This window comes from Geotrypetes seraphini, chromosome 3 (assembly GCF_902459505.1).
Source record: "Geotrypetes seraphini chromosome 3, aGeoSer1.1, whole genome shotgun sequence".
In the NCBI taxonomy this organism is placed as follows: Eukaryota; Metazoa; Chordata; class Amphibia; order Gymnophiona; family Dermophiidae; genus Geotrypetes; species Geotrypetes seraphini.
The window spans coordinates 387391017-387406863 of record NC_047086.1 but is presented as its reverse complement, the minus strand read 5'-3'; the positions used below and the strand labels follow the sequence as shown (position 1 = coordinate 387406863).

Sequence of the window (15847 nt, the reverse complement as noted above, 5' to 3'; positions counted from 1 at the left end):
AGGGTAAACAATCTCTTTCTCTACTAAGTCTACTCCCTTCAGTATTTTGAATGTTTCAATCATGTCCTCTCACAGTCTCCTCTTTTCAAGGGAGAAGAGGCCCAGCTTCTCCAATCTCTCACTGTACGGCAACTCCTCCATCCCCTTAACCATTTTAGTCGCTCTTCTCTGGACCCTTTCGAGTAGTACCGTGCCATTCTTCATGTACGGCGACCAGTGCTGGACGCAGTACTCCAGGTGAGGGCGCACCATGGCCCGGTTATAGCGGCATGATAACCCTCTCCGATCTGTTCGTGATCCCCTTCTTGATCATTCTTAGCATTCTGTTCACCCTTTTCGCCACCGCAGCGCATTGTGCAGATGGTTTCATGGACTTGTCGATCAGAACTCCCAAGTCCCTTTCCTGGGAGGTCTCTCCAAGTACTTACCGCCAACATCCTGTATTCGTGCATGAGATTTTTGTTCCTGACATGCATCACTTTGCACTTATCCACCTTGAACCTCATTTGCCATGTCGATGTCCATTTCTCGAGCTTGATTATGTCACATTGCAGATCTTCGCAATCCCCTGTGTCTTCACTACTCTGTATAACTTCGTATCATCTGCAAATTTAATCACCTCACTCATCGTACCAATGTCCAGATCATTTATTAAGATGTTGAAGAGCATGGGTCCAAGCACCGAGCCCTGCGGCACCCCGCTGGTGATGCTTTTCCAGTCTGAGAATTGTCCATTTACCCCCCACTCTCTGTTTCTGATTCTCCAGCCAGTTTTTAATCCACGTGAGTATTTCACTCTTGATTCCATGGTATGCAATTTTCCAAAGTAGTCATTCATGTGTAACAGTATGTATATTGAGCAGTCAAGAAGACTTCAGGCTGAAATTTGTTTTTCTTGCTGTCAATCTGTCACAAAGGGATTTTATGTTCCCACAGTTATGTCTTGTCTCAGCTTCCTGTGAGATTAGAAATTCAATGCTGTACCCTGACTGCCATTATCCAGCTTTGATCAGCATGTCCCACAGATTCTCTCACAGGTTTACTGCTTTTGATGTACCTGAAAAAGTTGTTGCTATGAATTTTTCACTCTTTGGCAAGTTTCTCTTCATATTCTCTTTTAGTCTTCTTTATCAATGCTTTGCATCTAATTTGCCAGGGCTTATGTTGCTTCTTATTTTCGTCATTTGGATAATTTTTCCATTCTTTAAAAGATTTCTTCTGGCTTTAATAGCCTCTTTCACTTCACCTTTTAACCATGCCAGCTGTCATTTGCTCTTCTTTCCACATAAGAATTGCCGCTGCTGGGTCAGACCAGTGGTCCATCCTGCCCAGCAGTCCACTCACGCGGTGACCCCAAGGTCAAGACCAGTGCTCCAAATGAGTTCAGTCTCACCAGTTTAGCATGAACTTGTCCAACTTTGTCTTGAAACCCTGGAGGGTGTTTTCCCCTATAACAGACTCCAGAAGAGCATTCCAGTTTTCTACCACTCTCTGGGTGAAGAAGAATTTCCTTATGTTTGTACGAAATCTATCCCCTTTCAACTTTAGAGAGTGTCCTCTCGTTCTCCCTACCTTGGAGAGGGTAAACAGTCTGTCTTTCTCTACTAAGTCTATTCCCTTCAGTATTTTGAATGTTTCGATCATGTCCCCTCGCAGCCTCCTTTTTTCAAGGGAGAAGAGGCCCAGCTTCTCCAATCTCTCACTGTACAGCAACTCCTCCATCCATCAATCTTTTTTAATACATGGAATACATTTGGTCTGGGCTTCCAGAATGGTATTTTTAAACAGCATCCTTGCATGATTTAAAGTCCTAATCTTTGCCACTGATCCTTTTATCTTCTTTTTAATGATTTTCCCTCATTTTATCATGGTCACCAAATTAAATGCTGCTACAGTAGATTTCTTTAGTGGCTTCACTTCAGAGATCAACTCAGATTTGATCATGTTATGATCACTGTTTCCCAGAGGACCCAACACCATTACCTCTTGTACTATGCCCTGCATTCCACTAAAGACTAAATCTAAAATAGCTCCCCCTCTCCCATATTGTATCATTATATTCCATTGTCTTTGCTCTTGTGATCTGGATTTGGATTTTAAATTTAGATTTCATTACTCGCTTTTGCTCAAGTCGAGCTCTAGGTGAGTTACAAACAGGTGCACAAGTTGTTTCCCCTCTCAAGCAAACTTATATTATAAGCATACTGGAGGCAAATTTAAGAGCCTAGATTCAACTTGCTGAGTGCTAATTCTATAATGGCATCTGAGTGCCAAGATTCTGTTATAGAATGCTAGTGTAAGTCGGCATCTGTGTGCCTTGCCCATACTTCACTCATGTGTATATTCCCTTCCATTTGCTCACTAAGGTCCAGGGTCTATAAACAGCGCTGATATTGGTGGCCGCTTAAAAAGCAGCCACCGATTGCACGCCAGACACACATCAGCACTATTTTGGAGAATCTCACCTGTGGGAAAGATAGGCTTCGGAAATTTAGGTCAGGGCTTTCCAGGCCTGCCTTTCTGGTGCCTATTTTTGTGTGAATTGCACCTAGGTAGGCATTTTAGGCTGCCTAACGCCACTTGCGGCATTGACCACGCCCACAGTGACATTCAGCAGCCTAAAACGCCTAAGTAGGTGCTTTAATTTTGCCGTTTTAAATAGCGTTTCCTCATTAACATAGGTGCTGGTAGGGCGCCTGCTTAGGGGGAAATTCTAGAATTTCCACCTAAGCAAACTGTACATCCAAATTATAGAATAGCACTCATTGCTCAGCTAACAGGCATGCAAATAACATTCTTCGACATAAGTGCTAGTAGTTTTAGACATAGTGCTAATAACATTCTTCGACATAGTGCTAATAATTTTAGCATGTTGATGACACTTACATTTAGGCACTAAAGTTATGGAATGAAGGGGATTCTTCTTATAATCTATTTATATACAGTAGACTCTCTGTTAACTGGAACTCAAGTAACCAGAACTCTCAAGCAACCAGCAAAAAAAAAAAAAAAAAAAAATCAAAAGAAATATTGTGATACTTTAAATAAAAATGAAAATAAAATCAATTTCTGGCAGAAACACCTGAGTACGCCCACGCTTTGCCTACCACATATCCGGTAGTTTGTCTGGAACAGTTTATGGTACAGCATAGAATGGGGTATAATATTAGTTAGGTCTATTTTTAATGCAACCCTCAAGCAACCAGAAACTATATTTATCCGGCATCTATCAATCCCCAGGGGTGCCGGTTAACTGAAAGTTTGCTGTACCACTATATAAATAAGGAAATAGTTGAACCTGAGGAAGCAGAAGGTGGAGCAAGTTGCATAAAGGGTATGAACGGAAGAAGCAGGATTTGAACTCTAGCTTTTCTGGTTCTTGGCCTGCTTCTCTATCCACTAGGCTGCTCCTCCACCTTAGGCAGTGTTCCTATAGTAAAGCCTGCTGGCATGATCGTAGAAATATCTCCTTTTCTCCAAGCTGTCCTGTAGATATGCTGACATTTAACCCAGGGACAGAGGATAAACGTTGACCTTTGGATCACATTTGATGCTTAACTTCCCAGTTTCCTCTAGGTCAAATCAAGCTGTGGGAAGCTAAGGTTGAAGAAGTGGACAGGTCGTGTGATTCAGATGAAGACTATGAGGCCAGCAGCCGCAGTTTGTTATCAACACATTATACCATTGCAGTCCACCCCAAAGAGCAAGGACCCACCTACCTACTCATTGGGTCCAAACATGAGAAGGTAATTGTAATGTATCTTACCTTGCAAATGGGCATAACTGGGATTATTTTCTTGACTGTTGGTATAGATCTATTTAATAAATAATAATAAACTTTATTCTTGTATACTGCCATACCGTTTCGCTCTAGGCGGTTCACATTCAAGAGAGACTGAACAGTTCAGTGACAATACGTTCTTAGAGAATACAGAGTATAATTGACGTTTAATTTACAAATTTTTCAAAAAGATACATTTTCAAAATTTTCAAAAGGTGTAATAAGACTGATTCTGGGAAATTATTATACTTAACCAGTTGCTCAACTTCCCTGCCCAAAATGCAAATGTTTTATCAAGAAATCTTTTATAACAGCATTGTTTTAGTGTGGGATAGGCAGACTATTTTTAACCTATATAGTTCAAAACGTGAAGATAGGTAAGCTGGAGCCAAAAATACAAGCAAATTTAAATAGCACCCTAGCTTCAATAGGCAACCAGTGTAGCTGCTGATAATATGGGCTAATATGATCATATTTTTTCAGCCCATAAATCAGACGAACTGCCGTATTTTGAATTATTGTTGGCCTTTTCAGGGTTTTTTTTTCTTAGCTCCCAGATATATTATATTGCAATAATCAAGTATAGATAGGATAGAAGACTGCACCAACAGTCTTAAAAGATGTAGCGTCAAAATATTTTTTGATAGTTCTTAGTTTCCATAGGGCAGCAAAACATTTTTTTAATCACTTGATCTGCGTGGATCTCTAAAGTTAGATAACGATCTAATGTAACGCCGAAGATTTTTATGGAGGTGGCAATCGGGTAGCCTTGACTTTTGAGATATATCACATTGTCTTTGAATTTATCAGTAGGATTTGCAAGAAAAACCTTCATTTTTTCTGGCTTCAGTTTAACATTAACAGTCCACTTTTCTATCTGAGTTAAAATGAAATATGGTTCTCAATATCTGATGTAATGGGAATATCATCTGCATAGATGTAGAATGTAACTTTCAAACTTTGTACTAGATTTCCCAGAGAAACAAGATAGACATTGAACAATGTGGGTGACCTAAGAACATAAGCATTGCCTCTGCTGGGTCAGACCAGGGGTCCATCGTGCCCAGCAGATGGCTCCCACGGCGGCCCCCAGGTCCATGACCTGTAAGTGGTCCTTAACCTAAAATTCTTTATTCCCTATTCATTTAGTGCCTGTATAGTTACCCTCTATCTGTACCCTTCAGTCCCCTTCTCCTTCAGGAAGTCATCCAATCCCTTTTTGAAGCCCAATATTGTACTCTGCCCTATCACCTCCACTGGGAGCGCATTCTAGGTGTCCACCATCCTCTGAGTGAAGAAGAACTTCCTAGCATTCGTTTTGAATCTGTCTCCTTTCAATTTTTCTGAATTCCCTTTTGTTTTTGTTGTCCCCACTAGTCTGAAGAATCTGTCCCTCTCCACCTTCTCTATGCCTTTCATGATTTTATAAGTCTCTATCATGTCCCCCCTAAGTCTCCGCTTTTCCAGGGTGAAGAGCTCCAGCTTCTCCAACCTTTCAGCATATGAAAGGTTCTCCATGCCCTTTATCATCCTTGTCGCTCTTCTCTGGACCCTCTCGAGTATCGCCATATCCTTCTTAAGGTAGGGCGACCGGTATTGGACACAGTACTCCAGATGTGGGCGCACCATCGCTCGATACAGTGGTAGAATAACCTCCTTCGTTCTGGTAGTGATACCCTTTTTGATTATGCCCAACATTCTGTTCGCTTTCTTTGAGGCCGCTGCACATTGCGCCGCCGGTGGAACTCCACATGGGTTGTTCCAGGGCGAAGAACATGTACCCTCACTGTGTACTTGATAAGATCTTTTTTTCAAGAACCCCTGAAACCAGTTCTAGACATTTCCCGGGATCCCAATTGTGTCCAGACAACCTATATTGTGGCATAACCCAAAAAGAAATAAGAAGATTACAGATAATACAAAATTATTACTAATTTAAAAAAAAATATGATCACATTACACCACTTCTATAAGCAGCACATTGGTTACCAATCACACATAGAATAACTTTTAAAATTCAACAATCACATGCTCCGATATTTCTGGATCATCTCTTGATACCATAATCTCCATTCAGGGCACTTAGATCAACACAACAACACTTACTGACTATCCCTTCTTTAAAAGTAATAGAGTTCAGGAGATCTACCATTTTCTCGGTTGTAGCACCCCAGCTTTGGAACAATTTACCAATATTCTTATGCAATGAACCTTCTTTAGAAAAATTCAAGCGTTCCTTAAAAAGTTTCCTGTACATAACTTACCAATCACTAAATCTCTAGATATTAATTAGACCTACGAGTAGGTCGTAAATTTATCTTCTTTTTTCTATGATTATTTCTGCCTTTATATCCCCCCCTTTTTTTTTTCTTTTGTGTTCTCACCATATGTGTTCTTCCCTAAATCTTTCTTCTCTTTCTTTAAAGATTATAGTTCATCCCCCTCGCCTTCTGTATGTTATGTATTAGAATGTATATAATTTGTATTCAATTGTATAAAAATGATTTGTTTTGTCCCCTATTTTTTTAAAATGTTATACGCATTGAAGTATATGACATTGCGTATACAACAAACCTTAATAAAACTTGAAACTAATAAGATTTCATGATCCACCAGATCAAAAGCACTGCACAAATCTAGCTGAAGGATTAGTGCACTGCTTCCTACGCTATGTCCATTCTTCAGCTATCTCAAGATTAGTTTACATTTCAAGATAGTTTGCATCAGACCCTATATCATAGGGCCCCAAAGTGGTTTCGGGATATGTTGAAACAATAATAATAAATTAATAATAAATGTATTTTTATATACCGCCTACCCGAGAGTTCTAAGCGGTTCACAACATTTGGATAAGATACAAACCATACAAGTTAATTAAAAAAGACAGCAATTGAAGGCAACTAATGGAAGAAATACGTAAATTATAAAATGCATGCAATACAAAAGAATGCGGAGAATTTTACATAGCAAGATAAAAAATTTAAAAAGTATTAAGACCCTAGCCTATTAAATAATTGAGTTTTTATCTGTTTTCTAAAATCCAGGTAAGAAGAGGCTTCTAACACACATCGGGCAAGCCAAATATTTAATTTAGCTGCCTGAAAGGCAAAGATTCTTTCACAAAATCTTTTATACTGGCAAAATTTTACTGAGGGATAGGCGAACAAATGTAATCTTCGAGAACTCTTGTTTGTATAACTCAGATTAAAATGAGAGTTTAGGTAACTCGGAACTTGGAAGCATATCGAATGTTATTTTATAACAGAAGCAAGAAAACTTGAACAGAACTCTGGATTCAAATGGCAGCCAATGGAGCTTTTGATAGGAGGGGGTGATATGTTCCCATTTCTTTAGGCCATAAATAAGGCGGACCGCCGTGTTCTGGACCACCCTTAATTTTCTAATAATTTTCTTGGGAGCACCTACATAAATAATAGTGCAATAGTCAAGAATACTCAGGATAGAGGATTGGACTAGTAGACAAAAGGAAACTTCGTCAAAATATTTTTTAATGGTACGGAGTTTCCAGAGCACTGAAATGCTTTTCTTAAATACTAAATCAGAATGCTTTTCTAATGTAAGATGTTTATCCAAGGTTTTTATCTAGTATTTTTAGAGATTATTCAATATTATAATTCATCCCATTTACATGTATCATGGTTTCCTTGATTTTATCATTAGGGGTTGCTAAAAAGAATTTGGTCTTTTCTTTATTTAATTTTAGTCTAAAAGCAGACATCCAGAGTTCAACCTGACTTAGAACTATTGAAACAGTAGTATCCGAGCAGAGAATTAAGGTCAGAAAATGCAATGAGACTGACCACCGACAGAGTAAACATTATATCACATGTGCATATAAGGTTGTCAATGTTTTCCGCTTTTGGAATGGTTTGAGCGGTCAAATGAATTTGTGTAAGCCCAGGGACGCTTTAAAAAAAAATGTTGAAGGCATATTTGTATGTATCAGCTTTTTCTGTGAATCTGGAAGAGTTGCTTGTTTGATGTATGTTTTGGTTTAAAGCAGTATATAAATTTTTAAATAAGTAAATAAAATCTATCTGCTTTCTCTGGATCTACTGCCTGCCAGGGGACCTCGGAGGACCCGGTGTCTTCCTGGATCCTCCGAGGCGGCTTTTCCTGCCCACCCTCCCGCCCTTTATTTGTCTGGTTTAGTAGGCAGCAGAGTTTAGGTAGGCGGTTATCCCGAGCTACGGTATGGTACAGCTCATCAGGTGATGAGCGGGGGGGGGGGGGGGCGGCAGGGAGCCGTGCCCGGGTTCTGGTGCTCTGGTTAAAGGGGCATGTTGGGACATGCCACCTCCCAGACCCTTGCTGGCATGGCAGGATCGGGGGCCGAATATTATTGGTATTGGTTTAAGGTGTAGCTCGGGAAACTGTTTTTTGTTATGTAAGTGTTAAATTAATGGTTTGTTAATAAACAGAGCTGCGGCTATTTATCCCTATACATGAGTGGTGTGATTATTGAGGGGAGTTTAGGTGTGGATGGGGTGGGGGAGAGTGAGCAGGCCAATACATATCCCGCAGTTAATAAATTTTTAAATAAGTAAATAAAATCTATCTGCTTTCTCTGGATCTACTGCCTGCCAGAAATGCTGGGATAACTTATATTAACACTCTGGGCTCCTTTTACTAAGGTGCGCTAGCGTTTTTAGCGCACGCAGGAAATCACCGCGCGCCACACTTCTAGAGCTAACGCCAGCTCAAGCAACTCAAGCTATTCCGCGTGTTAAAGCCCTAACGCAGCTTAGTAAAAGGAGTCCTATGGCATTTATTAACATCAGAATCATTTTGATAGCCTGGATAACATAATAGTCAAAGTACAAAATTTGCTGTAGAACGCAAGAGGATAACGTTTGATAGATGTATTTTCCTGTTGGACATGGCCTGAAGGAGCAGTATAGAAGAAACAAGGAAATTGGGAGCTACATTCTTACTGGCATACCCTTGCCAATGTGCTGTTAAATATTTAGGAATAAGACATGCTTTTTTTTTCCTACCAGAACAGCTTAGATCCCTTTTAGATCTTAAGAAGTTGACCAGTTCTGTGGTTTGACTTAACCCCTCTTCTACGAAACTGTGCTAGCAGTTTCTAGCGCGGGGAGCAATGCTGAATGACCCGCGCTGCTTCCGATGCTCACAGGAACTCAGTGAGCATCGGAAGCAGCACGGGCCATTCAGCGCGACTCTCTGTGCTAAAAAACACTAGCATAGTTTATAATAAAATCTGCTTAGGCCTTTTCCTCATTGCAAATTAGTTGATATACTCTCCTCAGTTTTGTGTCTCCTCCCTTTACTTTTTTGTGGTCTGAGAAAGAACTTGTATTCCCTATAGTTAAAAATCTTGCTGTTGTTGGACTGTTTTGGGATTTTGAGTTTGTTTGGGGTTTTTTTTGTTTGTTTGTTTTATTTTAATTTTATTCTTTCAATATTTTTTCCTTTTTTATTATTTTTAATTATTTATAATTAATATTTTTTTTATTATTGAATTTTGTTAAATCTCTACTATTTAATAATTGTTACTCAAGTACTTTAGCTGGATTGTGAGCCTTCGGGACAGATAGGGGAGTCTTAAGTACCTGTATTTTCTTGTAACTGCTTAGATCTATAATATGCTTAAATGGTATATCAAATATTAATAAAACATAAACATATTCCATTATTGTATTTGCTACTTGGGTTTGATTTCTTTCCTTGTTTAAGAGGGGTGACAAGTTTTTTTTTTTTAATCTTTATTCATTTCAAATCTTAAAACAAGTACAATAATTACATTTATCAATTTAACTTTCAAATACACTTGAAATTTTACAATTGATCCTCATATTATAAAATAATATCCCCTCCCTTATTCAATTATAATAATAATAATAATAACTTTATTTTGTATACCGCAGTACCACAAACACTTCAGAGCGGTTTACAGTGTAAGATACTGTACATTTACAGCGAAGATACAATGAGGACTGTACATATTCAGTAAAGGTGTTTATACAGCAAAGAACAATGCAGATTTACCATGCAGGAGACTGTACATATACAGCAGAGATATTTATATAGTGGAAAAAAGCAGTGCGAGAGATTTATAGAGCAAAATGCAATGCAAGGGACAGAATAATGCGGTGAAGCGGTTTACTATGCAATGATAGTTACATATATGGCGAGGATGCAGGGTGGTGAATGACAAGAAAAGCAACCAGTATCAATTACAGGATGGGAGTATTTGATTGAGGGGTAGAATTTGGTTATTTGGTGAGGGGGGGGTCAAGAAATTTGTCGTAGAGGAAAGATTTGAGAGATTTCCTGAAGGATGAGTAAGATGGGGCAGATGAGATGAGGGTGGTCAGGCAGTTTGTGAAAATGACAAGTTTTAACTTGTAATTATTCATAAATTAACAAACCAAAAAAAAAAAAAAAATCAGAAGAAGTAAAAAAAAACAAAACTAGGAGATAAAACTATTATATTCACTGAGGCTGAAGATGTATGTTTTGTTTTCTCAGGACACCTGGCTGTATCACTTGACTATTGCTGCTGGAAGCACATGTGTGAATGTCGGATCTGAATTTGAACAGCTTGTTTGCAAACTGTTGAATTTAGAAGGAGAGTCTTGTAAGTTACCATCAGATTCTGGAACAACTACTGTGGAAATCTGGTTGCATTCACCTGACACATGATTCTAGATCAGGGGTGGGCAACTCCAGTCCTCGAGGGCCGGAATCCAGAAGGGTTTTCAGGATTTCCCCAATGAGTATGCATTGAAAGCAGTGCATGCACATAGATCTCATGCATATTCATTGGGGAAATCCTAAAAACCCGACTGGATTCCACCTTCGAGGACCGGAGTTGCCATCCCTGTTCTAGGTTCTCACCAAGCTTCACATACATGCACAGCAACAAAAGGTTCTTCTTTTTTTAAAGGCCTCCTGTATGCCAGTCCACAACGGTCTGTATTAAGTGATTTAGAAGAACAGTTATAAAGATGTGTGATTCTTATTGCTAATGTACATGTATCACTGGTGTCTAGAATTAGAATTGAGATAATTTTCATCAAATGGATCTTCAGGTCTTAGAAGGAAGAGTAAGAAGCAAGAAATAGAAAATGTGTTCTCTGTCACTTGGAACCTCCAAAATATATCCAGAATGATATGAAACAACCTAACAAAGTTCAATAATACTACAAAAAAGTTATAATAAAATCTTGTTTGCGGAATATTCTTATAAGTTTCAATAAATTACTCACTGATAACATAAAATAATGGAAAATAAATAACTATAGCAGGATGATGATTTTTCTTTACTGTTTCCTAATAAATGTGTTGGACTAAACAAAATACTAGTAATGTATATAAGAAAGGGGCTAAAACTAAACCTAACAATGACTATTAGGGGCATTTTCGAAACACAAAAATGTCCCCAAAAAAACCCCGTCTAAATCAGCACTTGGATGTTTTTCTTGGCAAAATGGCCAAGTGTCAGTTTTTGAAACAAATATTTTAGACGTCTTGCAGGATGTTCGCCCTCCAGGATATCTAAGTCTTAAAGGGGCATGTTAGAGGTGTGTTTTGGGCAGGCTTAGACTCAGACGTCTTGTGGTGATAATCAAACTTTTTGCAAGACGTCCTGGAAGGTGTCTTAAGTAGCCAGGCTAGTGAACCATAGAGAAGAGGGGTCAGACCCATAAACCACTCTACATACAACATGGTGGAAAGTATGAGTCCACCAAAACCCCACTATACTATCATATAGGTGCCACCTGCAGCCATGAGGTTACTGAGTGGTAGATAGGTGGGTATAGTAGGTTTTAGGGGAGTTTTGGAGGGCTCGGCATAAATTATAAGGGGTATATGGTGAGATGTATGAGATCTGACATCCTTTAAGTTTTAAATTTAAGTTTAAGTTTTAAGTTTAAGTTTATTAGGATTTTATATACCGCCTATCAAGGTTTTCTAAGCGGTTTTACAATCGGGCACTCAAGCATTTTCCCTATCTGTCCCGGTGGGCTCACAATCTATCTAACGTACCTGGGGCTATGGAGTATTAAGTGACTTGCCCAGGGTCACAAGGAGCAGCATGGGGTTTGAACCCACAACCCTAGGGCGCTAAGGCTGTAGCTGCAACCACTGCGCCACACATCCCTTTATGTGTTCACAGCAGTGCCCTCTAAGATGCTCCACTGCTCCTGTTGGCGTGTCTATGTGCCAGACAACAATAGGAGTATAAAAAAAAATTATTTTTAATAAATATGCTCTTCAAATATGATCCACAGAATACCAGCATATATCTTATAAAATGTAGAAAATAATATACATATATAATAAATGAAATATATAATGTAGAAAATAATATCCATATATAATAAATGAAATATATAATGTGAAAAGTGCTCAGTGCCCTTTGTCTCCTGCACAGACGATGTTGCTAAAAGAACAAGTTTGGGACCATCATACCACTCTTCCGTCCCAATACAGAGATGTTACTATAACAGCTACTAAGAAAATTGAAAAAAGTAGCACTTACTTTGTATTTGAAGTGACTAATCTTGTTCCTTCATTGTAACCATATAGTGTCCCGGCAGGAATTTTTCTTTTTCTACCTTTGCTGTGCGTGCTTCAAAGTAACTGGTGCTTGCTCATAAAATGTGCATAAAACAACTGCTCCTTTACTCAGACCCAAGTTTCACCCGAAAAGGGTTTCCTCAGGAGGAGGTTAAACTAAAATAAAAATATATTCAAATACAAGGAAAGTGCTACTTTTTCCAATTTTCTTAGTAGCTGTTATAGTAACATCTCTGTATTGGGACGGAAGAGTGGTATGATGGTCCCAAACTTGTTCTTTTAGCGACACCGTCTGTGCAGGAGACAAAGGGCACTGAGCACTTTTCACATTATATATTTCATTTATTATATATGGATATTATTTTCTACATTATATATTTCATTTATTATATATGGATATTATTTTCTACATTTTATAAGATATATGCTGGTATTTTGTGGGGCGTGTCTATGTGGTCAGTCCATTACAGTGGTGGCCCCGCCCACGTCTAAATAGTGCTGATTTTGACATTTCTAACTTGGACATTTTTGTGGTCGAAAATGGCGAATAAAATTAGACGTCCTGGCAGTCTAGACATTCTGGCGGCCAAAATGTCCAAGAGCTGTGAGCTTAGAAGTTTATTAGCTCCTTCAATTAAATCATTAACATGTGCTTCATTTGCTCTTAAACCACACGGCAAAAGCATATTTTCTGATCACAATGTTTAAATATAAAGCCATACAATTTTAGCTAGACCTTCTACCCCAGAATTAGCTGTGTGCAGGCCTCTGAGCGTTGGATCCTATTTGAATGAGCGACATTTCTGGGGCGGGGCAACTGGACTCACCTTAGTCCATAAGTAACAAAATACTTCTCTTTAAATGATTTCTTATTCAGGTTCGCAGATTTGGCGACACCCTGCCCTCTGTCACACCAAAGAAGGACTTAAATCTCCTCTCACAACCCTGCCCTCGGAGGCCTTGCAAACAGAAGCACTTAAACTCTTCAAGGTAAAATATTAAAAGGATGATTAGTGATGAAATAGAATGGTTTGGTTCTATTACACATAATCTTCCGTCTTCTATAAGATTAAGCTCGGGCGATTCTTTAATGATTGAATATTCTTCTAGAATTCTGGGATTTGTCTTGGATTCCACTCTTTCTATGACAAATCAAATTAATTTGGTTCAGGCTACAATATTGGCCCATCTAGATTATTCCAATTCCCTTTTCATTGGTTTAGGTAAGGCTGACTGTCATCTTTTTTTTTTTTTTTAAATATCTTTATTGGCAATTGCAAAGGGAACATACAACCAGAGGGGAAACATAGAGAAAGAGTACAACCAGGGGAATCAACAAGCGAAAACCATGGCAGCAGATGATTCATAAGAACATAAGCAGTGCCTCCGCCGGGTCAGACCATAGGTCCATCCTGCCCAGCAGTCCGCTCCCGCGGCGGCCCAAACAGGTCACGACCCGTCTGAATCACCAGAAGGGGCTCCCTTGCCACCTTGGTTTCTCATTGAAGTCCTATCTTCCCATCGAAGTCCTAACCCTCCGGTCTTGCACATGCACGACCTGGTTGGGTTTCTATACTTATTACCTGGTTAGCTTTCTATACTTGTGTTACATCCCAGCTCCTCCCTCGGTATCCCACGATCCCTTTATCCCTCAGGAATCCGTCCAATCCCTGTTTGAATCCCTGTACCGTACTCTGCCTGATCACTTCTTCCGGTAGCGCATTCCAAGTGTCCACGACCCTTTGGGTGAAAAAAAACTTCCTTGCATTTGTTTTGAACCTATCTCCCTTCAGTTTCTCCGAATGTCCCCTCGTACTTGTTGTCCCCTTCAGTCTGAAGAATCTGTCCCTATCAGTGTTCCCTCTAAGCTGCGCTGGCATGCGCTGGCGCACAAAATATTACATCCAGCGCACAAGTTTCACGTCACAGCGCACGGCGGGCAGGGCGGCGAGAGGAGAATCGGGCGAGTTGGCTCATAACTTGCTGGCGCCCGATATTTTTAGCGCACAGCGAAAAAAATTTTGCTCACAACACCCGCCCGCTTAGAGGGAGCACTGGTCCCTATCCACCCTCTCTATGCCCCTCATGATCTTGAAGGTCTCTATCATATCTCCCCTGAGCCTCCTTTTTTCCAGAGAGAAGAGCCCCAGCCTATCCAACCTCTCGGCGTATGGGCAGTGTTCCAGCCCTTTTACCAGTTTCGTTGCTCTCCTTTGGACTCTCTCAAGTACCGCCATGTCCTTCTTGAGGTGTGGCGACCAATACTGAACGCAGTATTCCAGATGTGGACGCATCATCGCTCGATACAATGGCATGATGACTTCCCGCGTCCTGGTTGTTATGCCCCTCTTTATGATGCCCAGCATCCTGTTGGCTTTTTTCGAGGCTGCTGCGCACTGTGCAGATGGCTTCAGTGATGCATCCACCAGCACACCCAAGTCTCTCTCAAGTCTGCTGTCTCCCAACAATGCCCCCCCCAATTTGTAGTTGAACAACGGGTTCTTTTTCCCTATATGCATGACCTTGCATTTTTCCACGTTAAAGCGCATTTGCCATTTGTTTGCCCAGTCTTCCAGCTTGTCCAGGTCCCTTTGTAGGTCCTCACACTCCTTCCTGGTCCTAACTCTGCCGCACAGTCATATAGTACAGAAATCTGTTGGCTGGATGCCCAACACAATTGACATTTTGAAGTAGCAAAAAAAAAACCCAAGCAAACACACACAAACCCCAAGCGCCCGGCCACAAGTCACAACAAGCATACAGCAAACATCTCGCAGTCATACCCCCAAACACACAAGTGCAGCCACCCAGGGGAGCGAAAAGGAAAAGAGAGAGAGCGGCATCCACTCTACAAGAAATCAGAGGAAGGGTCCTCGGGTCACCTTTTAAATTAATCCCAAATATTCAGTGCTGGGCTGTTTACTCTGAATATCAGACTCTTGTTTCTCAGCTCAAATATGTTCCTGGTGGATTTTCTGCTCTAGGTGTATTGATGGAGAATGAGTCCCCTCACCTTTTTGTCATGACATTGCTGGCCACGGCCTTGTACTGGTGACAACAACCCTAAACCAGAATCATAGCAGCCAATATGGTTCTAACCAAATGCTGTTATAAATCTGCTTGATTTTTTATTTTTTTTTCCACCCTACAGACCTGCCAGTTATTTATCAATGCTGCTGTTGATTCCCCTGCCATCGATTATCATGTGTCTTTGGCCCAAAGTGCTTTGCAGGTCTGCCTCACCCATCCAGAACTACAGAATGAGATCTATTGCCAGCTCATCAAACAGACGAGAAGAAGGCAGGCACAGAAACCGTCAGGACCTGTGCAGGTACAAGGCAATACAGAGGCTTCTGTGGCACATTATACAAACTGGCACCGCATATAGTAAAGTGGAGAAATTCTTTGTAGCTCTACTTTCTCAGTTTAGGTCAGGATCATGTAATAATAATAATTTTTATTTTTATACCCAGGGCCGGATTTAGATGAATAGAG

General features: G+C 40.1%; 1 protein-coding gene across 6 annotated transcripts in view; it reads left to right on the top strand.

Annotated features, from left to right (window-relative positions):
• The window catches only part of PLEKHH2 (pleckstrin homology, MyTH4 and FERM domain containing H2), a 217748-nt gene that overhangs the window by 135797 nt on the left and 66104 nt on the right, over window positions 1-15847 (top strand). For all 6 annotated transcript variants that reach the window (XM_033939575.1, XM_033939574.1, XM_033939576.1 and 3 more), the window contains 4 exons: window positions 3567-3746; window positions 10298-10406; window positions 13230-13342; window positions 15504-15683. In XM_033939575.1, the coding sequence (XP_033795466.1) occupies window positions 3567-3746; window positions 10298-10406; window positions 13230-13342; window positions 15504-15683 (582 nt within the window). The remainder of the gene's footprint in view (window positions 1-3566; window positions 3747-10297; window positions 10407-13229; window positions 13343-15503; window positions 15684-15847) is intronic.